Below are 21393 nucleotides of genomic sequence, written 5' to 3'. Positions count from 1 at the left end.
AGCAGGAGCCACTACTCCTGCTCTATAGAAAAACAAAAATGGACAACAAAAAGACGTTTTGTATGGTTGATGTAAGTTAAACCTGGTTTCAAAAATTAAAGCATCCGTGGACCTTTGGAAGTGGTCACTCACTCTCAAAAAGTTCTGGTTTCCTATCAAGGTTTTCCTTTACCGTTTTTAGCAAAGTGGTAATTGTAATAATTACATGGGTAGAGCGTGTCGGGGTCCGAACCTTCGACCTTTGACTTGTCAGGCCATCGGCCATGACACTTGATTATCACAGCTTTACAGTGAATACAATTTGTAGGTATATGAAACTAAGTATTAACGCAAAACACTGCAATTAGATATTCTAATTTCATTAATTGTTTCCAATCTAGAAGTATGACGTAAAACCGCATTGTCTAGATTACAGACCCACAGACCTAACCTAATGAAACAATAGAAAATAAATTAATTTAAGCTATAATAATATTGCTACTATCTTGATATCTTGTTTATTCCGATTACGATATGTATCTCTTTGCTTCAGATAAATCAATTTGTTTATGTCATTACAATGTCAAAATAGTGTAAATAATAATAGCCTTTTTTTCTAAAACGACTGTGGGAGCATTAAAAAATTAAATCCTTGCGATGCGGTGGGTTTCGCGACAATTTCGTGTTTGAATAAAAAAAATCTGTCAGTTTTTTAGAGAAGGGACAATACTATAACAAATAACTATACAATAATTTAAAAAGACATCAAAGAAAATCATCGGCATCACTGCCGGCTGGTAGTGTGCCGCAGGCTGGCATTGCCACGTTGAATGGCAATAGAAAGATATTATTTTTCATGTAACTGGTTAATATATTTTAAACGCGACTTTTTCCTGCTTGCGTTCAATCAAATCAATAACATTGAAAGTTTTCATTTAGATCTCACACAGTTTTGTTCGACTTTTCCTTCTTTTCTTTCCTAGTATCTTCAAAAGTTAAAAACGACACAAGTATCATTTTAGACAACCAAACCTTTCAAATAATTGTCTTTCAGAAGGAAAAGCTTTATTCAACTCAGTAATTTATCATTTCAAAAAACAAAGACTTTCCCAAAACGAGAGTAAAGTAAGAGTTCCGTATCTTGTTATTCGGCTAACTAACTCTAAAATTGGATCCAAACGACGTAAACATTATAATTTAAAACCTGTTTGAATCTCTTACTTCATAGCCATGGGTAAGTGATATTTGTAACATGATAGTAAAAACGTGTGTATTATCTTGTTATTCTTAAATAATTCATCATTTTACAGCTAATCTCGCGACATTTAAAGCCAGATTTCAATTTGAAAAGTTCATTTCCTTTGCGCTTGCTATAGAGACTAAACGAAAGTTTTTTACATTTCAATAATACGGTTTATGTATTGTATTTAATTATTGTGCGAATACTTGATAAGATACTTAAAAATTATAAGGTGTAGAAAATTAAAGTGTTGATCGGAATATTGTTCGTCCTTTCCAAGGAACATTAATAGATATTTGGAAGCAGAATAAAATATATTTTGGATTGCACTGCTGAACACGAGATATAATTAAGACAAGAAGAAAAAGCTTTTTCATAGGTAAGTACAATTTTTATAATAATTTTCGTGAGCTGCATTTATAATCCTTATTGCATTATTCGACTTGAGACATAGCCGCAGCCACTTCCTTGTTTTAAGGGGTTTTTCGAGGATTGATTCTATCTGAAGAAATGCACAAGCATGCATGCGCGAGCAAGCCTGTGACACTAGGAAAAGCTATAGATATAGGGGCAAATGCACTGCAAGCCAGCCCGGTTTAGTGTCAAATCACTTCAGATTAAGGTCTGAAGTGATTCCAACTTCTGAGTTTTACAAAAAGGGCTCCTGTTGGGTTTGACAGACAATACGGAAATTCTATAATTTATGATAGACATTGCTTAAAAGAATGTTTGAAGACGGAGTGCAAAAGTAACTCATTTTAAATTAGTAAGCGTTAATTCAGGCATAGTTTGTAACAGATTCCGTACTTTTTTTTAATGTTTAAAGCTATCCTATTCAGGTACTTAACAAGACTTTATGCATACCCCTAAAGGTCCATTTTATTTTCTGAGAAGAAACTGGCATATTAATCCCGGAATCTGGACCTAGACGTTTGTTGATATCGTAAACATTACGAAAGCCAAAAATATGCTTATTGATGGTTCTTTAAAATTTATTTAGAATTACTATTTATACAATATTTTCCCTTTTACAGGGAAATGGAATAATACGCAGGTATCTGCGTCAGAGTACAAAGATGGTGCTAATATCTCAAAGAAATGCAATTAACGGGCGGATTACGAATACGAGTAAGCACTAAGTACTTAAGCACTACTCAGATAATATGAATACGATTTGTATGCTACATGTAGATAAATCTAAGATACTTGTGTAATTTTAAATATCTTGGACATTAAGTTTCCATAAAACTGTGTAAATAAAATGACATTATTTTTGAGTATTTATTTTCATCAGATTGTAACTATTTATTTGAATTAGTAGTTATATCACAATTTTGCCTTGCAGGGAGTGTCCTGGGTCCTCTAGTGACAGGTGTCGCATGCCTTCTCACCGGTATTCTTATTATGATCATAGACCCCGTACAGTTAATAGTTAAATATGTAAGTATAAAATTTTGTTTCCACTTCAACATAAAACTCATTTTCACTGCTGAACCCGAAGGATATAAACTTAACCCTATCACCGAGGCTCCACTCGTTAATCTACGCTGAGGTGCAGGTCTAGCAGTTGCAAGAACTGAATATTATTAAATTTGTAACAAAGTATTCTCCAAGTTTGCCTAATCAACAAATGTATGTCCAGAAAGCAAATCTGTTCCTACTAGTTTTATGGGACTGTGACAGTCTAGAAGAATGGATCTTGTTCCAGAAACTCCGCCTAACAAAAGGCTCGACGTACTACGAGTTGCTTCAACATGAGATAGTGGGCGCTCGCATCTCGATGTACCTGTTCAACATCACCAACGCCGAGAGCTTCCTCGCTGGCGACGACTCCAAGATCAGGCTTGAAGAAGTCGGGCCGTTCGTGTTTCAGTATGTTTTTTATGAAACGTCTTTTACCTTTTAAAGGAGAGATAAGTAACATAACATAAACTTGTAATCTATTTGTTCATCGGTAGCACTAAATGATGGTGATGATGAGGACTCATTGAAAGCAAATCATGAAACTTTTAAGTCTGAAATCTGAAAGTGTGCAAGTGGAAAGCCAGTTAAGTGTGACATTTATTTTTTTACTTAGGAAACAAAATTTAACTATAATTTTCATCTACAGAGAATACCGTTGGTACGAAGACTTGGAAATAAGCGAGGATGGCAAGCAGATGGCAATGACGCCGAAGACCAGGACTGAGTTTATTTCCCAAAGGTCCATAGCTCACCCGAAGGATGTCAACCTCACACTGCTTAACTTGCCAATGCTAGTAGGTCTCACAGTAGTATGATAGATTTTTTGAAGAATTTTAATATTCATATTTATGGGATAACTTAACAAACATTTGAGCCATCCACGAATGCTTGTCCTGAGTCTGGGTGTCCTTGTGCATGTGACTCGAATGTTTGTGAAAACTCCCGACACCGACCAAGATTGAGAGACAAGGATTAAATTCCTTAATGCGAAGTCGTTTCTTGAATGAGTGCCAATTAATTCAAATTCATAGTATATCCCATCCATCAGGGTGCCACAAACTTGCTGTCGGAGTACCCGAGCTTCCTCCAGCACGTCTACAACATGATGGCTGACCAGCTGCACAGCAAGCCTATCTTCAACATCGACGTGCACACCTACCTGTGGGGGTATGACAACCCCCTCATCAAGATCGTTCACAACATCGCGCCTGGCGTTGTCTACTTCAAGAAGATTGGCCTTTTGGACAGGGTGAGTAGGAATCTCTTAGCAGATTGTGGAAACAGTAGCACTGTGCGGAGCTGTGACCAGCTTCTTTGTTGGAAACGGTTTGTTTAACAGCGCATAGCACCCATAGTCTAAGCTAACTGTTCAATATTACTAGTAAACATGTCAAATGCAGTCGGAAATATGTATGAGTTATTAATTCATTTTTCTCGCCTCTAAAAATGCTTTACTTACTAAATCTATTTTGCCAGACACTTTCCTCCCAACCACTTTTTGTATATCAAAAGACTGTTGGTAATTTAATAAATATAAATACGCAGCTCTATGACACCGAATCAGACTACAGGATAGTAGCAGGAGCCACAGACGAGGATCGATTTCGGATAAAATACGTGAAGAAAACTCGACGGCTGGAGGTCGATTCTACCGAGGATGTCGATGAAAGGTAGGTGTTACGTCGATATAAAGTGTATGAAGGATGAGTCTAAAGATACTCGTTGATGGAAACTTATACAAGAAGTAATCACTTCATAACATTCGCTGCGACATTGTGTAAGAACGTAGTTATATTATGATACTCCATATTATACTCGTATTAAAAAACATTTTAATAAAGCTTAAAAACATAATTGAACAAGAGTTTCAGTTGTAAGTTTCTAAGTTGAATTTTAAGAATATATTTTCCCTAACCGAATACAGAACCCTTTTTATTGTAATTTTTATTATAATTCTAGTGAGCTGACCTTTGCGACAGACACATACGAGGGTATCGGATACCCGCCGATGTTGACACCAGATATACCTCTGAACTTGTACCGGATCGGTATCTGCAAGAGCTTCCAATTGGAGTACATTGGCAGGAAACCCATGGAGTATGGCGGCGAGGGCTTGAGGTATACCCTCAGTAATGAGAATTTCAAGTCTGATGTCAACTCCTCCAAGCCTTACCCTGAAGGACTGATGGATATATCCAATTGTTTCTATGGTATGAGCACGACAATTTTATTTAACAATAATCTTGACTGCGCGATTAACCGAGTCCATGAGATAGCCAGCATGGGTACCCGCGAGCATGTGACTCGAATGCTTGTGAAGCTCCCCCCGACTCTAGGATTAAGTTCAAAATTTAACATAATAAGCACAGTTCAATACCATTCCGATTTTTTTATTCAACAAATTTTGTAATAAATAATTAGTGACATTAAAATATATTTCCAGGTGTACCGTTCATGATCTCCAAAGGGCATTTCCTGGACGCCGATCCTAAGTTACTGGAAGGTATTGAAGGTCTGAAGCCTGATAGAAACATTAACGCCAACGAAGTAGTTATAGATCATGTAAGTTTATTCGAAAGACAGCTGGGAATCTTGAAGCCCTGGAAAACCGACAATATTATGATGATTAAAATAAATGATTTTTCTTATAATAATGTCTAACGGTACTTCAGAAATACTACAGAAAAAAGTAAACGGTGCTTAAACCCCGAATGATTGATTAACAAATGTTTTGAAAATTTCAATTATCTATCTAGCATTCATTGTTCATGAGATAAAGCCTAGCGACAGGCGGACGAACAGACAGCGAAGCATCAATAAAAAGAGCTCTTAAATCAGAGATAACTCATTCCCAGATATAGGCTACCTAAGTTCAAAACAATAATTTCTCAATCTGACGACCACCGTGGTCGAGTGGCGTACGCACGGGTTTCAAGGTGTCGCTAGTTCCGAGGTCCCGGGTTCGATCCCCGGTCGGGTCAATGTAATAATTCACATTTCTACATTGTCTCGGGTCTGGGTGTTTGTGGTACCTTCGTTGTATCTGGATTCCATAACACAAGTGCTTTAGCAACTTACTTTGGGTTCAGAACAATGTATGTGATGTTGTCCGCATTTATTATTATTATTATTTATTATTAATAGGAGGAACAACAAAATCGCAATTAACCTATTAAAGTCGATCATTGATAATTCTGTTGCAGATGGTAAGCGTGCCATTCCAAACAAATTTCTCGATCCAACTGAACATAGCCCTCGATGACGTCAGCTATAACAGACACACCAAGAGATTGTCCAACACTGTGCTACCGATCACACACATCAAAATTGTAAGTTAACATTTAAGTAATACTTCTAATACTAATGTTATAAAAGAGAAAGTATGTGAGTTTGTTTGTGTGCCACATCATACTCAGAGAAATGAAATGAAGTTTGGTTTAAAGGTAGATGTCACCTGCATTTAGGCTATATTTATCCAACTGTCTTAGATGAGGGTACTGGTTTTTCAGCTTTAATCGGAATTCAGGTGGGCAGGCGGCAGGTATCGAAGAGCAACAGCTAAAAGAAATATAAACTTAAATTTCTTCTGTTTTTGTTGCAACAACTTTAACCTCCATTCCTTGTACTCACGTTACATTTGTACCACAGTCGTTAGCGTTGTGATTGCCCGACTAGTTTCAGAGTCGACTAATGTCGAGCTACCAAATCGCGCCAGCTCCTAAATAATTAATCACTCTCACGATGGTTACTAAAAAACACAGAGCAAGCCAATTCCGCTAAGAAAAACCTAAAAAATGCATTTCATAAGCATCTACTAAATTACTATTATAAAAAACCAGAACCAAAATATGAACGAAAAAAAAACAATAGACGTATAAACACAAGGATGTTTTAATTTTCCCTCGCGTTGAGTCAATAACTTAATTTAATGTTTAATGTTTGTAATTATCACTTATCGTTATTTAGATCACGCAATTAATTTTGTTGGAATATTGTTGTTTTTTTCCCACTAAGTACGTCTTCCATTATGTGATTATATTATGCGCACCTACTTTGTTCAATGAACATGTAAGGTACTGTTTTTGACCTCTGATCTGTTCTTGTGCACCGTTGGATGTATTCCTACCTTGTTAACTTAATCATGGTGTTTATAAGGTTAATTGCAGATAATCACAGCTATAACATTGTTAAAGAAATGAGTTACGTAATCTTCAAGTTGATGATAGACATAAATCAGTAGCAAGAGTTGAATGTGGTGCTAAATCAAATAATATTAGGATGATGCTTAAGTATAAGGAATGCTTAACACTTATAAACAATATCAACGTAATTTTATGTACCAGAAGAAAACCAGTCGAGTGCGTGTCGGACTCATAGGAATTAGGTTAAAGACTAGTCTGAAAATTTACTTGTCTCCGTAATCTGTTAACCACGAACCTTATTTTAAGTAAAACTTTAACTGTCTAGCTATCACAATTTATGGGATACAGCCTGTTGACGATGAGGTTACAGAAAAATGCAGCGGAGCCTCTGACAGGGTTCCGTTTTAACCCTTTAGCTACTGAACTCTAAAAAGTACTTCCCAAAAATGTTTACTATTTGACAGAAGTTAAAATAACAAGTCTCTTGTTTCAGGATCAACCAGAGATGCCAGAAACTATAATGAACAAGTTCTACCTCGCATTCAAATTAGGTCCGAAATTAGAGTTAGGTACATTTGTAGTTCTAACACTCACAAGTTTAATGCTAATTAGTCATGCGGGGAGGGTGATCTATTACAATTGGACAAAGAATACTAGAGGGATGGACTTCGAAATTAATGTTAATAAGAAACTCTTAGAAACCAAAACAATAGAAGGAAATTCTTTGAAAGTTGACCCTTACTAATAAATAATATTTAAGTTAAGCACCCCTTATAACTGTGATTGTCGATTCTAAACTGTAATATAGTGATTATTTAATAACCTGATTATAACCATACCCCTTAAAGATGCAAATAAAACCACCAGTTTTTAAATATATTTATGGTATTTTATTAACCTTATAGTTTGAGATCTGGAGTTAGAAATCGTACAAAAATACAAAATATTAAAAAAAAATACCTTTAATAATTACCTTGAAAACCAGCATTATAAAACGATGTCCTTAGATTAACATTATGCCATATGAAATGTGAAAAGAAAAATGTAACTTACAAAAACTCCTTGCTTGTTTACACACACCTAAATCTCCATGTTTTAACTTAACCGTTAATATGTATTAAGGCGTCATAGTAATCTGATCCGAAGTCAGTTTCTTCAGAACTGGTATCAGTGTCAGCGTCCGACTCACTCTGCTTCTCCACCGAAGGCTCACTGTTCTTCTTGTGGTGGCGATGTTTCCACTTCTTCTTATCTGCACGTATCAAGTCCTGTATCTCATAAATTGGTGGATGATCATGGATCACAGGTTCAAAATACGCCTTCATCGGTAGTATTACTGGAACTCTTGGGTACATGGGCATTGGAAGCGGTAAAGGAATGGGGAGTGGTACTGGCGCCATCACAGGCGGTGACGGTGGTGGTGCCACGATAGGCGGTGATTCAGTCACTTTTATTGTCACCGTTGGTTCGGTAGTCTCTTCGCTAGGCGTTGTGGTAGGGGCAGTAGTAGATGTCGTAGTATTATCAGATCTTACAATATTATTAAGATTACTAGAAACTTTAGTATTTATTGCAGGTCCTTTAATGTCCATTTTTGTTTGCGAAACAGTTTTCTCCTTCACGAATATGCTGTTACTTATCCGGTTGTCGTGTGTATTCCCGGAGGTTCCGTCGGGAACATGCCCTCCAGATCAGATTCAGGCGCGTCAAATACTTTGGGATGCTTCATATACATTTTCATCATAATGTCTTTGAATTCCCCAGGTATATCCACCGGCAGTGATTTAATAATATTCTCAAAGCTCAATGCCATTATTCTGGATACTATTGTTAATTGAAATAGTGTTTCGTAAAAAACTCTCATGATTCTAAAAAAGAAGGTATTTCAGTAATTAATATATGTTTTAAAATAGGCATTTAGGTAAACCAACAAATAACCCTACATGTCATATTTCACTAACTGGTAAAAAAAGGAAAAAATGTAGTCGAGAAAGTAAACTCACAGTTTGGGCCTATAAAGCCTACCTCGCCGGTAACTAAACTGACTGCAAACTTCAGAACATTCAAGAAAGAAATAATAATTCTTACATAAAACCTAATTGTTCATTCATAGAGTGAAATAATGGGGCTATTGTTTAACAACATTTGCGTAAACCACCCTAATCGTGGAGCTACGTTGTGAACTAGAAATTTTCATAACGATCTCCGCGGTTCCTGTTATTGACCTATTTCGGACCGGATTGCAGTGGTATGATCGTTGGACTGCCAATACAAAAGTCGTACGTTCGAATCCCGGCATGAATGAGTTTCTTTTGTATTCATTTTTTGAATTACAAAGTAATTAACCTTGCTAAACTGTGAGGAAAAACATCGTCCCGAAAGCAGCACACCTAATATTTGTTTACGCTTATGTGAATTTTTGATACAAAGTTGTACATTAATCTTACAAAAGGAAACTCGCGGTTTATTTTTGTACTTATACTACTATTGTATCAGTCTACTCAGGAGTTTCAATAAAAAAATAACATTAACAATTTTCCGTTAAATTTAACTTTTATAATTCATTCAGATGAAGACTCCTTAACTCGTAACCATTCTATGATAATGGTCATGATAATGAGTATCAAAAGTGACTCCTGCATAAGGGACTGGAAAGCTCTGGCCCTAAAAAAATAAAATTTTAGAGACGGGTTCCCCGTCTTTTGCTTGTAATATTTCTTATTTATATTTTTGTTTTATTGTTATTGTTTTTGAAAATGCATTTTTTTGTATATATGTAAATAGATTAATAATTAAATTACTATCGAGATAACCGCACCTAGTTTGGACCCAACCGGAGTTTAATCATGAACTGACGCGGTGGCCAGGTCGCCAGTAGGACTAAATCGAATGAGAGGCGTCTCAAAAGTTATTATAGAACTATTATTACTTATTTATAACTTTGAAATTAAGTAAACTATTTTTGACTGCACAACAAAGATATTTGTATTTTCCTGAAAAGTTTTAAGTTTATCTGCAATTCATAGCTGCTACTAGTATTATGAAAACTTAAATAGTATCTTAAAAAATGCAATTAATTACTTAAATTGCATCCTTTAACAATACCATCTAATTTGTACAAACAACAGTGACAACAAATTCAACTGTTTGTTCTATTTATAGAATTCCGATCAATGATTTATTTCAAAAAATCAAGCGAGTGTTTGATAAGCAAGTCTAATTATAATTATTACTTGTTATCAAGACTGAAGCACGTTTTTAACAGGAAATGAATGCTTCAGCTGCTTTCCATGCAACACGTATTGAAACTAAGATAAAGGAAGTAATAACAAAACGAAATTAGTTTTAGCATTTTATATTACCATTTATACAAAAGTTAAATAAATACTTATGAAATACAAAAAGGCTATGTACTACTTAGATATTTGGAAGGACACAGACAGGTTGCTGATCTTCCTGTAGTCGGGCGGGCGGAAGACGAGCTCCTTGCGGCCCTCGCCCAGCACATGCTGCGCGCGGCCGCTGCGCAGCAGCACCTGCCTACGTCCGTTTGATCTCATCCCAGGCTTGGAGACGACTAACACTCGCGACCTGGTATTGGTATCATCCCCGGCGACAAGCTGCACGTGCTGCAGCGAGTCGCCCTCGTCCATCAGAAGGTTCGCCTCGTCCTTGCTCAGCCGCCGCTTCATCTTGATGTCGCCGTTTCTAGCCATGTAAGTGAGCACCGGCTTCACCAGTTCATTATCACTATGGTCGAGGTTCATGTAACCGAGGTTTCTTCTGTATATGTCGTACTTAGACTTCTTCTTCTTTTTTTTCTTATCCTTCTTCTTCTTCTTCTTACCCTTTTTCTTTTTCTTCTTTTTAGATCGACTGCTATCATCACTGTCACAGGAATCGTCGTCGTCTGATTCTGAGTCGGAGTCGCTGTCAGAGTCGTCACAATCACTGGACTGAGATGATGGTTTATTAGGATGTTTGGGATTAGGCAAATGGACTTCAGGTGGGAAAGGTACTATGACTACCGGTGGTGGCCCGGGAATCGGTATGGGCATGGGGAAGGCCGGCCCAGGGAGAGGCATGGGCGCCCTGGGAGGCTGTGGGATGGGAACGTCTTGGCCATTCTTACACCTGCACTTTTGGTGACAAGGAGAACAAAATGAAAAGAATGATGGTGTGCACGGATCGCAGGAGCAGGGAGGACACGGAGGACAGTTGTTTTGTCCGTTTGGTTTCTGACATGATGGCGGTTGAAAACCAGGGACGGCGATTTGTACAAAGTGAGGTACAGGTATTGGTATAGCTATAGGTATTCTTATGGTGTCACCATCACCACCGTTTTCTCCATTGTCACCATCGTTACCATTGCCATCGTTCGATGGTGTAGCCGCGGTGGTGGTGGTAGTAGTGGTTGTGGTGGAGCTTGCGGGCTCGGGGTAAGGTATAGGTATGGGCATGGGCACCGGTACCGGCACTGCCACGGGCGGTGGCGGAGGTGGCCCCTGCATTATGATGGGTGGGAACGGAGGCATGCCGTACTGCATCGGCATGGGCATCGGCATATGCATCGGCATCGGCATGGGCATCGGTATTTGTGAGAGAACGGCTCCCACGAACACGAATGTCACAACTGTCCATTTTTGTAACGCATCCTAGAACAAGAAAAACATCGTTTAATAAATTTTGTGATTACAAATACTTAAAATGACAGGAGACTTGCACAAGTACAGGCCGACGAATTAATGAAAATTTTATTACTTTGGCATCATTCGTAAATAGCTAAATTGGGGCTCAGGTAAGGAGATCAGGTTCTAATATAATTATGAATGATTGATAATTGTCAAACTTTTCGACATTATACATACAAACAAATGAATTGAATGAAAACGATTATAAAAAAAAACAAATAATTATTCTTACTATTACGCTGAAAATTGTAAAATTGAGTGAACACCATAATTAATGGACGTGAATGATGTACTTAAACACATTGATTACACCACGGCAATCATTTAATGATCTTTTAAATGAAACATTTATGTTGTTTCATTAACAATGAAGACATTGAGAAATTTGGAGAAAGTTAAAACATTCATTTTCCGAAAATTAGCAGCCTACTATCCTTTAAGTTTGAGACATGACATTGATCCATAAGAATGATTCTGGCGATAGTTATGATATCCCATACATTTGAAAAGACAATCGAATAATGATCAATTTCAGTTGAGTTCAGTTATCAGTAGCAGGATACAAAGAAAGTCTTCCTTTTTTCTTCTAGGGTTTGTTTATTTTGAACAGCTATAAGCTATGACCCTACGAGGTCCTGTTTCTTAATGGGAAATCATTTGATTATTCCTTCCGATTAGGACTGAAGGGAGTATCAAACTTTTACTAACTAACACCCACCCATGTTTCTTTGTCCAATGATCCCTTTTGGACAATTCCGCTAGCAGAGGCCTGGGTTTTGATCTTATGCCTAAACCTATGAAGTTGCCCATACAACTCCATTCGAGATTTATGAAAACATCGTATCCGATAATAATCATTACATCGGAGCGCATGTGCGTTTGTAACAGCGCAGGTGGTGACGGTGTAATGATTCTCGTAATACGCGGCGTTATGCCTAACAGGTGCCTTCAATACTAAACACTCCTCATAACCTTGTTATTACGACTGCCTTAATCTAGTGATTAACTAATATTAAAAATTGGACAGGCCCGAGTTTGACTGGCCACACTGTGATTTTTATGGGAATGGGCTGGAGAAAAACGAATTTCCACAAAAAACGGTCTCTCGATTTTTATTTGTTGATACAAATTTTATAATACAAATCTGTATAAATTTCAAGTCTGCTATTATCATGCAAGTCCTAAATAATCCGTTTCTAATAACATGCATAAAATCGATCAGTTTGAACCCCCCCCCCCCAAACTATTAAGCTTTAATGGTTGGGAGAAGAAATGAAATGAAATTTTAATAATTAGGTATTTAAATAAATAAGTACAAAAATATATTATGAAAATTGACCTATTGAAACCATTGTTACTGACTACAACGACCTAATCAAAAGTACCATGCTATAATTTGTTGACCTGAACGATTTTAACTTAAATACTTTTTTCTGAAAACTTCTATTATCATCATCGTCCTAGCCTTTTCCCAACTATGTTGGGGTCGGCTACCAGTCCAACCGGTTTCAGCTAAGTACCAGTGTTTTACAAGGAGCGACTGCCTATCTGACCTCCTCAACCCAGGTACCTGGGCAACACGATACCCCTTGGTTAGACTGGCCGTCAGACTTTTTCAAGCTTCTGACTACCTGTAACAACTGTCAAAGATGTAGAAATAACAGCCGGGACCCACAATTTAACGTGCCTTCCGAAACACGGAGGAACTCGTTATGACAAAGATGGTCACCCATCTACGGACCAACCGCGTCAAGCATAGCTTAACCTGTGATCGAATCACTTATGCGGTTATAGCTTAGCCACGAGCTCCTTTCTGAAAACTTCTATTAGTTTGCCCGAATAAATTGTATTTGTGTAGGAATATTTTCAGAACTTCTTCTAATACATTAAAATAGCATTTTTATAACTATCATTAGATTTTTTTCTATTTTATATTTTCCCATTAAATTGTATTTCAAGGACATTACTAGTACCTATTATCAACGTTTATTTATCTTGTTTTTCATAGATTTATAAACTTGCTCCACTTTTACTTTTATTGAAATTTAATTTACTATTGTAGAACTTACTAATGTGTGTCCGTTGCATCAAAAAACGTGACGCAACAGACATTATCTACTTAGGAACCAAAAGCTCCGTTTTTCAAAAAATCCACTCAAGTAATCATTAACGATAACATTATCAGAGTTTATTTTAAAAATAAATTAACCGAAACAAAAAAAGACAATGACCTTGACTAGAATAAACCTCAATCCTAAAATAGGTTTAAATATTATACAGAAACACATTTAAATGCAAGCACTCGACAAGTAAAACTGAAGACGAACGTAGTACTGCGTTTTGTAGTAAGGATGAAATTTAATTAAAAAATATTACTTACTGAAATCATAACTGCGTCGAATCAAAATAGAAATGATTCAATGGCTTTCATGACAGCTGGCTACTTTTATACATTTTGCAAATTCGTTTCATAATAATGGTGCATTGTGGTGCGAACGAATGCAAATGCACGGCGCGACTTATTTCGTAACGATTTTATGGTCTCGGTTTATGGCGTTAAGTAACGAGAAAACATAAAATATTCAAGATTAATTCGCAATATTTCATACCGATGCACTGTTTACTATACATTTCACAGTTCAATAATATTCATTATCTTACTGCACTGTTTGTTCGGACGGTCACGTGTTGCGCCCGCTGCGTTCATTCTGCTCCGCGCCACACCGTTTGCCTCTTAAGCTTTGTCTTGAAGTTATTTACTGCACTGGTAATATATTTCACAAATGACACTGACTTAACGTTTTGTTTCTGAAATTAGAAACAAAATATAGTAGTTATAATGCATTTTCAACGACATTTTTGCAAATTAATTAACAGCTGCGAGTATTTAAGTGCAACAGCCACACATCTACCATTACCGAAGTAACGGAATGTTTTAACGTATTACCTAACCCTAAATGAAACAATCAGTGTTGTATGTGAGCTGGCTGGGATGTTTAATATGCTCTATACTGTGTCGTTTCAGGATGCGTTAGTAAAATGGACGTTTGTGATATTTGTATGTTTACAAGCCATTCAGAGCCGAGCGCAGATGGCGATGGGTTACGGTGGGTATGGAGGCGTGATGATGCAGCCGCCGGTGGCCATGCCGATGCCTGTGCCCGTCGGCGTGCCCATGGCATACCCACAGCAGGATCAGACCACCACTACCACCAGGACAACCAGAAATGGTGGAGGTGGAGGAGGAGGCTATGGGACTATAGTTATACCAATACCGCAATTTGTTACTGTTACGTTCAAAATTCCCAATGCCAATGACGGCCGAGACAATAACCAAGACTCCTGTGAAAACCACAAAAAAAGAAAGAAGGATAGAAAGTGTCAGAAATGTCCACCGTGTTCTTGTAACCCATGCACGCCGGTAGTCTTCGCGTTTTGTTCACCTTGCCATGATCAGTGTAAGTGTAAGGGCGACGAGTCGTCTGAAAGGCGCCGAACGTCAACACCATCAGCACCGAACGGAAACGCCTATCCAATGCCCTACCCACCTGTTATATATCTACCTCTGCCAGACTTCAATAAAAACAATGGCAAGCGACCGGGTAACAAGTGTCCGAAATGCGAGTCTTCTAGTAGCTGCAGCAGTTCAACTTCGTCCTGCGAGGAGGACTCTTGCAACAGTCGCGGTCGAGGCAAGAAAAAGAATCACGATCACCATCGTGGTCACAAGAAAAAAGTCCCCTATGACATATGTAGGAAAAATGGTGAGTGTGGCGATAATAGTCAAGAGCTGCGAAGGTTCCAAGTCAAAAGAGGTCCTCAGGTGGCTAAAAAGCGAAAACCAAATTATAAGGTAAATATGTTATTAAAGTCTTTACTCTTACTAGCATTAATCTAACCGATGTTTGTGATAACTCAAACATGCAGCAAAATGTGGTTCTACACGTAATAGTGTACTGCACAGTGTGAGTCCCTACATCATAAAATATTTCCACTTGTTACAGTAGTAAAGCAACTGAGCGACATTTGCTAAGCAAGTACCTAATTTAAATTAAAACATATATTTTCAGAGCTCCGAATCGGGTCTAGGCTGGGATGAGGAATACTATCGGCATGACAGAGACGAAACGAGACGAGGCGGGACAAGACGAGGCGCGGCGCGGCGAGGCGAGCCGAGACGAGGCAAGATGAGATACTGAGAGATACCGAGTCTGACAGCAACCTCAACACCAGGATCGAACAAAACTGTTTGCTGACATGACAAGAGCTCATCGTTATTTTTGTGTTTGATAAACGAAACAGGTTATGTAATTGTGAAAACAATGTAAATATTTAATTTATTCAGTATATGTATAATAATAAAATTTGTTACATAATGTTTGTTCTCATTGCATTTCTACATTTAAAGACATGGGCAAATTAGTTTGAACAATAATTTCATGCTGATACAGAACTGTCTTATCCAATATAGGTCCAACCCATGTAGAATAGAATTCGTAACGTGTATCATATCATAAAACAAATTCTATCTTTTGTTAAAGCGCTGACAAAGATCGCCTTTTTTTTGGTAAGGCGGCGGAATCCTCATGGACACCCACTCCCTCGGGGGAGGAAATGGGTAGTGTCAGACTCTTACTGACTAAACCTGAACCACCGTGCTACGTCATCCGCGTTTTTGTGTCGGTGTATGGCAATGCGTTGCAATCCTTCATACACCGACCGCGGGCTTCCACCGTCCAGTAATGTGGGCCGGTAGGTCACTTTCTCGTGTTGTGTGGAGCCCGACGTGTAAAGAGCGTCGGCCTCCTCGCCTCATATTGGGACCGCACCCATAGCACCGAATGTGGCCCCCGCCGTCGGTCGGGCGACGGCACGGGGATATCTGTCGTCCGAGTATAGGACGACAGACACCCCCGTGCCGTCGCCCAGAACCCTAGTTAGGGAGGGAGAGCGCGCTCATGCGCGGCTCTGGGCCACCCCACTCGACGTCGGCGTATTGCGGGCGCGCTGGTGACAAAGATCGCCTAACAAATATAAAGCTTAAACTTTTCTAGACTTTATAATTAAAGTTAGGAATTAAATATCTGACAAATGCAATTTCTTCATTTGAAAAAAAAAAACGTTTTCCTGGGCATTTCTTAGCTTAGCTTTATTTTACCGGGTGTAGGTATGTTCTGTGTTTTACCTGTAGCGACTCTATCTGACCTCCACAACCCAGTTATGCGGGCAACAGGAAGATTCTTGCCAACTGGTTATCAGACTTTTTAGTTTCTGACTTAACGACTGAAGAAGATGATTTGACGTGCTTTCGTATAATATATGAAGTTGTAGATGTAAAGGATGGTCTCCCAAATTTGGTCAGACCGCACCAAATGTTTATATTACTTAGTCCCAAGCCCCATTGAAAAGTGAAATCTGTACCTACATAGAAATTTTTTAATTGAATGGTTCTTTGAGTCAGAAGCATTCTATTTGCTTGCTGCGGAAGAATTACAAAATTGTTGTCTGTTTGTTAGGTCTGTCTGTCTATTTATTACTTTAATTAGATATTAAAAAAACATTCCTAGTTGTTATATTTTTTAATGTACTTAAGTCACAGTGTAAATATAGAATTAAGATAATATGTTATCTGTGGGAAATTATATTATTTCAACAAAGGAGTATTTTCTCATTTATTTACCATAAAAAGTAACTACACTAGAACCAAGTAGCTGGCTCGTCGTTAGACACACTATTTACTCCATTTAAAAGTGAAGAAAGACAGATATTCCTGAGCCTAGGGTAGGACATAGACTATTTTTACCAGATATGGACCAGCTGGACTTTTTGGAACATTAAGGTAGGAAATTCGAAAAGTAACTCTGAGCGTGCAACTTATTATGAAAACTTGACGTTTTTTAAGTCATATGAATTAAATTCTTTATGAAGGATCTTCACTGAAGATCGTGAAAGCCGAGAAATATATTTTTCAAAAATATGGTTATAAGGGGTAAAACGAGCAAAACTTATTAAATCTATGTTATACGCGGAAGAAGTTGCGGATATAACGGCTAGTTATTCCATGTCATGTCATACGAAACAGAATAAAGCCAAAAGTCAAACATTTTTAGCTTAACCTAAATTTTTTGGGTCATGGTTGGTTTGTTACCCAACAACATTAAAATATACAAAAACGATTATGAAATTGATTTATTTATTTTTAAATAATATCTTATAGTAAAAAAAATATAAAAAATTCAATGCATTACAAAATTTAATATATTAATTACAATACATTTATAAATATCATCTAGGGATCGAGTCCTGGCTGGCTTATTAAGTTACCAACTCTTCTTTGCCGGTGTTTCCTGACGTGCCCCTTTTGTACAGGTTGGTTATTCGTTAATTTATCTTCTGTTTCTTCTTCGGCACTTTTCTCTTTACTCTCGGCTTTCATCACGTCCATCTCCTTCTCTTTCTCCCACTCCCTCACTTTGTCCCTCTCCCTCTCTTTTTCCCTTTCTCTTTCCCTTCCTCTCTCCCTCTCTTTGTCCCTCTCCCTGTCCTTCTCCCTCTCCCTGTCTTTCTCCCTCTCCCTGTCCTTCTCCCTCTCCCTTTCCCTCTCTTTCTCTCTTACCTCAGTCTTGGTGGTTTCCTCTACACTTTTCTGAACAACTTCTAAAACGTTATTGTCTTCATTCTTTACCTCTTCCTCAACTCTCATTTCATTTTTGGGTCCTAACCAGTCCTTCGCTTCATTGTTAGATATCTGCTTTTCAAATATCACATAGCCGTCTTTAGTTACATACTGCAGAATTGGAGTTAGTAAATCTTTCTTTTTGTCCGATTTGTGACTTTTGGACTTATGATGTCTATTAAACCTTCTTGTTGGTCTCCGTTTGCCTGACTTTTTATGACCTTGCCACCAGCCGTGTTCATCAGAACCGTGACCATGTCCGTGTCCGCGGTCAGATGAATCTCCAGACGAGTCGTCATCAGAGCTTTCGTCGTCGTCGGAATCATGAGATTTCTTTTTCTTCTTCTTTTTCTTTGTCTTCGGTTTATCCTTTTTATGAGGCGATTCAGTTGGCGGCCTTTTAAATGAATGGTCTGGCGAATAAAATGGCATGACTATTACTGGTAGCTTATGTGAGGGCCCGCCTACCATAGGCATTGGCATAGGCATAGGTCCCCCCACGGGTGGCAACACTGGCATGGGCGGGCCCATGGGACCTCCCATGCCTGGAGGCATTGGCATCTGGCCTGGCATTCCTGGGAAAGGTGGTATTGGAATCGGAATAGGATTGGGTTGCTTATTTGGTGGTGGACTTTGGTAGTACGGTGGCATCGTGCCAAACGGTTGCTGCATTCCGGGGTATTGGCCTGGGTTTTGATTTGAGTCAGAGTTTCCTGGCATTCTGCAATGCATGGGCAGATTTTGGGGAAAATACTGAAGATTCGTAGGACATAATGGTAGTTCAGCTTCTTTTGCCCATGTTAACGATAAACCTAAAAGTAATAGCCAACGATGTATTAATGTCTTCATTTCGATCTGAAACAAAGAAATAACATTTAATTAAAATAATTAGGAATATAGAATATAAATAAATTGAACTTCATTGAATACAGTACGTACGAGAGTAACGTGCTCAAGTCCATCGGTCGGAGCTGCTTTGTTCACATTCGGGGTGTCAATGTGTCCCTAGCAGTGGTGCAGGGCCTTTTGTAAACCTTTCGAAAACAGGTGTTGGCTACAAAAACAATAGAATCGTGAACCTATAGCATGAGAAAGCTGACGTTTGCGTAATTCCTTCACAATAGCTCTTATGCATTGCCATTGATTTTAACACCTCTCTAACAGAAAACATGATTATTCAATTTCCATTTGCAGTACATTGTTTTTGCTTTCTTTGTTTACAACAGAACTGGTGCGGTCATAATAGTCCGTTATCATTGTTGAACTGAGAAGACAATGAAATAACCCGACAAACTCAAAGTCAGTAAAATCATGTTTAGGATAAAGGTGGAAAAAAGATAGTCCCTGAATTAGGTAACGTCACAGATCCGTATAGTTAGATCTACACAAAGGATTCATATGGACCTTAACCAATCACAGACACATTAAAAAGAAGATTTTCTAAAGGAAGAGAATAAGGGATGATAAAAGAGGTTTCTATAGAGACGTGTCCTTTAGAAACTCTCAATAAGATATTATTGAATTGGGGTTTTCTTGGGTTGAACAAAGTAAACATTTTACACAAACATTAAAATAGTAAACAAACTAAAGCAACAATGTCGCTTATGGTTTCTCAAATTATTAACTTACAAATATTAAGTATTCAGGTTTCTTAATGCATCTGCCTCTTTTCTTACCCGGTTAGTGAGGGTACTTTATTGGCGTATTGTATGTTATGTAATATTGTTTGAAAGTTTTTCAGCAAACCATTGTGCGGTAACGTTATGGTAGCACTATTTATTGCCTAAAAAATCGAATTTCTTTACAATCGACTACCATATTTGAAGCGTATAACTGTTTCTCTGTTGATAATGTAGCAGCTTATTAAGGTATGTGTGTTTAATATTACAAGTAAGCTTTATTCAAAAAGACTGATTGAGCAAGCTTTATTCAATAATACAGCAATTAGCTTTAAATTGTAAATGGAGGTATATTTGTCAACCATTACATTTTAATTTTAATATTTCCAGATGATGCTCCACGTTTTAGTTCTCTCGCTATTCCTGCATCTAATAGCAGCAATAACTTCCCAGTATGCGCCGCCTCCCCCGTTCCCATTCTACCATCAAGGACAGCCGCAGATGCAATCCATGCCCATGATGCAGATGCCAGGAGGACCGCCAGGCATGCCACCCGGCATGCCGCCTGGTATGCCGCCCGGCATGCCACCTGGTATGCCGATGCCCAACGGCGCCCAGATGATGCAGATGGCTAACATGATGCCGCCCATGATGCCGCATATGCCGCGCCTGCCGGGGATGCCCCCGCCGATGCCACCACCGATGCATCTGCCTATGAATGGCGGCAGACTGCCGATGGTGGTCATGCCTCACTATTCCAAAAAAGCGGATAAAAAACCTCGGAAGAAGTCGAGAAAGAATAAACGCAAACGCATCAAAATGGATTCTTCATCCAGCGAAGATTCATGCTCAGAGAGCGTCGAGTTCCGCTCGAGAAATAACTTGAAGCCGTCAAAGAAGAGAAGAGAGGTTCTCACCCCTGTCGTCTCGTACGTGACAAAAGACGGGTATGTGGTGTACCAGAAGAAGATAAAGAAGGACAAGGCCAAAGACTGGCTGGAGCTGACGAAGGGCGAAAGTGCAGAGTTAAAGGATAAAGTTAAGGTAAAGAAACGTGAAGAATGATAGATGATATTGTTTTTGTATGTTTTTGTTACTGTACATTTTAATTGAAACATGATTATTAAATGAAACTTTTAAGGACTAACTGTCTCATTTGCTTTCGTGTACTACCTACTCACTTTTGTCATTTTCTGAACATTTGAACATAATATGTGATAATATTAAGTCAGTTAGTTATGCTTATCATCTCGTAAGAACTCTGAAGTGTTAAACACACCCTTGAAACATTCTCAGACAAGCTGGTTTTCTCAGGACGCCCTATTCACCGTCTTCATAAGTTTAAATTGCTTTGTGAAACGCACATTAAGTCGAAAAGACAGTGCGTGTGGGGAATCGAACCTACTGGTCATACCACTAGACTTTAATAGCTACAAACATTCCCAGCTTACCAATATTGTGATATTTAGCTTTATGAGTTAGCTATGTCTAGAAAGTGGTATTTTCATTATACTCTACTAGCTGTTGCCCGCAACTTCGTCTGCGTGGTTAGAAGTTATAAGTTATGACTTTTTCTTCGCTC

At 38.3% G+C, this 21393-nt stretch overlaps 5 protein-coding genes across 6 annotated transcripts; 3 read left to right on the top strand and 2 right to left on the bottom strand.

Moving 5' to 3' along the window:
• Positions 1 to 2737: 2737 nt before the first annotated feature.
• LOC113493192 (scavenger receptor class B member 1-like) lies at positions 2738 to 7570 on the top strand. The gene is made up of 8 exons (XM_026871043.1): positions 2738 to 3091; positions 3330 to 3477; positions 3711 to 3932; positions 4229 to 4353; positions 4643 to 4893; positions 5127 to 5245; positions 5887 to 6012; positions 7319 to 7570. Exons 1-8 carry the CDS (start codon positions 2850 to 2852, stop codon positions 7568 to 7570), a joined length of 1485 nt encoding a protein of 494 aa, XP_026726844.1. The 5' UTR covers positions 2738 to 2849.
• Positions 7571 to 10232: 2662 nt separating this feature from the next.
• LOC113493355 (WASH complex subunit 3-like) lies at positions 10233 to 14229 on the bottom strand. 2 transcript variants are annotated; one of them, XM_026871297.1, is made up of 3 exons: positions 14178 to 14223; positions 13897 to 13907; positions 10233 to 11480 (listed from the first exon to the last, which is right to left on the bottom strand). In XM_026871297.1, exons 1-3 carry the CDS (start codon positions 14221 to 14223, stop codon positions 10239 to 10241), a joined length of 1299 nt encoding a protein of 432 aa, XP_026727098.1. In that variant the 3' UTR covers positions 10233 to 10238. The 2 variants fall into 2 exon arrangements, with proteins under 2 accessions (XP_026727098.1, XP_026727099.1); XM_026871298.1 differs by lacking the exon at positions 13897 to 13907 and having other exon boundaries at positions 14178 to 14229.
• Positions 14230 to 14508: 279 nt separating this feature from the next.
• LOC113493357 lies at positions 14509 to 16085 on the top strand. The gene is made up of 2 exons (XM_026871299.1): positions 14509 to 15369; positions 15587 to 16085. Exons 1-2 carry the CDS (start codon positions 14509 to 14511, stop codon positions 15713 to 15715), a joined length of 990 nt encoding a protein of 329 aa, XP_026727100.1. The 3' UTR covers positions 15716 to 16085.
• A 1720-nt stretch (positions 16086 to 17805) lies between these two features.
• Positions 17806 to 19840, bottom strand: LOC113493191 (zinc finger CCCH domain-containing protein 18-like). Its single transcript, XM_026871041.1, has 2 exons — positions 19132 to 19840; positions 17806 to 19047 (listed from the first exon to the last, which is right to left on the bottom strand). The coding sequence occupies exon 2, from the start codon at positions 19039 to 19041 to the stop codon at positions 17806 to 17808; it is 1236 nt and encodes a 411-aa protein (XP_026726842.1). The 5' UTR covers positions 19042 to 19047; positions 19132 to 19840.
• Positions 19841 to 19842: 2 nt separating this feature from the next.
• LOC113493591 (splicing factor, arginine/serine-rich 15-like) lies at positions 19843 to 21017 on the top strand. Its single transcript, XM_026871632.1, has 2 exons — positions 19843 to 20060; positions 20202 to 21017. Exon 2 carries the CDS (start codon positions 20202 to 20204, stop codon positions 20874 to 20876), a length of 675 nt encoding a protein of 224 aa, XP_026727433.1. The 5' UTR covers positions 19843 to 20060; the 3' UTR covers positions 20877 to 21017.
• The last annotated feature ends 376 nt before the right edge of the window (positions 21018 to 21393 follow it).

This window comes from Trichoplusia ni, chromosome 4 (genome assembly GCF_003590095.1).
Source record: "Trichoplusia ni isolate ovarian cell line Hi5 chromosome 4, tn1, whole genome shotgun sequence".
Lineage (NCBI taxonomy): Eukaryota > Metazoa > Arthropoda > Insecta > Lepidoptera > Noctuidae > Trichoplusia > Trichoplusia ni.
This window is presented reverse-complemented; position numbering and strand designations above follow the sequence as displayed.

Bases quoted from the DNA above. Each gene is read 5' to 3' on its own strand.
- LOC113493355 (XM_026871297.1), bottom strand. From the start codon at position 14,223: ATGAACGCAGCGGGCGCAACACGTGACCGTCCGAACAAACAGTGCA.
- LOC113493591 (XM_026871632.1), top strand. From the start codon at position 20,202: ATGATGCTCCACGTTTTAGTTCTCTCGCTATTCCTGCATCTAATAGCA.
- LOC113493357 (XM_026871299.1), top strand. From the start codon at position 14,509: ATGTTTAATATGCTCTATACTGTGTCGTTTCAGGATGCGTTAGTAAAA. The intron at 15,370-15,586 runs GTAAATATGTTA...ATATATTTTCAG, and splicing joins AGCGAAAACCAAATTATAAG to AGCTCCGAATCGGGTCTAGG.
- LOC113493191 (XM_026871041.1), bottom strand. From the start codon at position 19,041: ATGAAGACATTAATACATCGTTGGCTATTACTTTTAGGTTTATCGTTA.
- LOC113493192 (XM_026871043.1), top strand. From the start codon at position 2,850: ATGTATGTCCAGAAAGCAAATCTGTTCCTACTAGTTTTATGGGACTGT. The intron at 3,092-3,329 runs GTATGTTTTTTA...TTTCATCTACAG, and splicing joins GTCGGGCCGTTCGTGTTTCA to AGAATACCGTTGGTACGAAG. The intron at 6,013-7,318 runs GTAAGTTAACAT...CTCTTGTTTCAG, and splicing joins CGATCACACACATCAAAATT to GATCAACCAGAGATGCCAGA.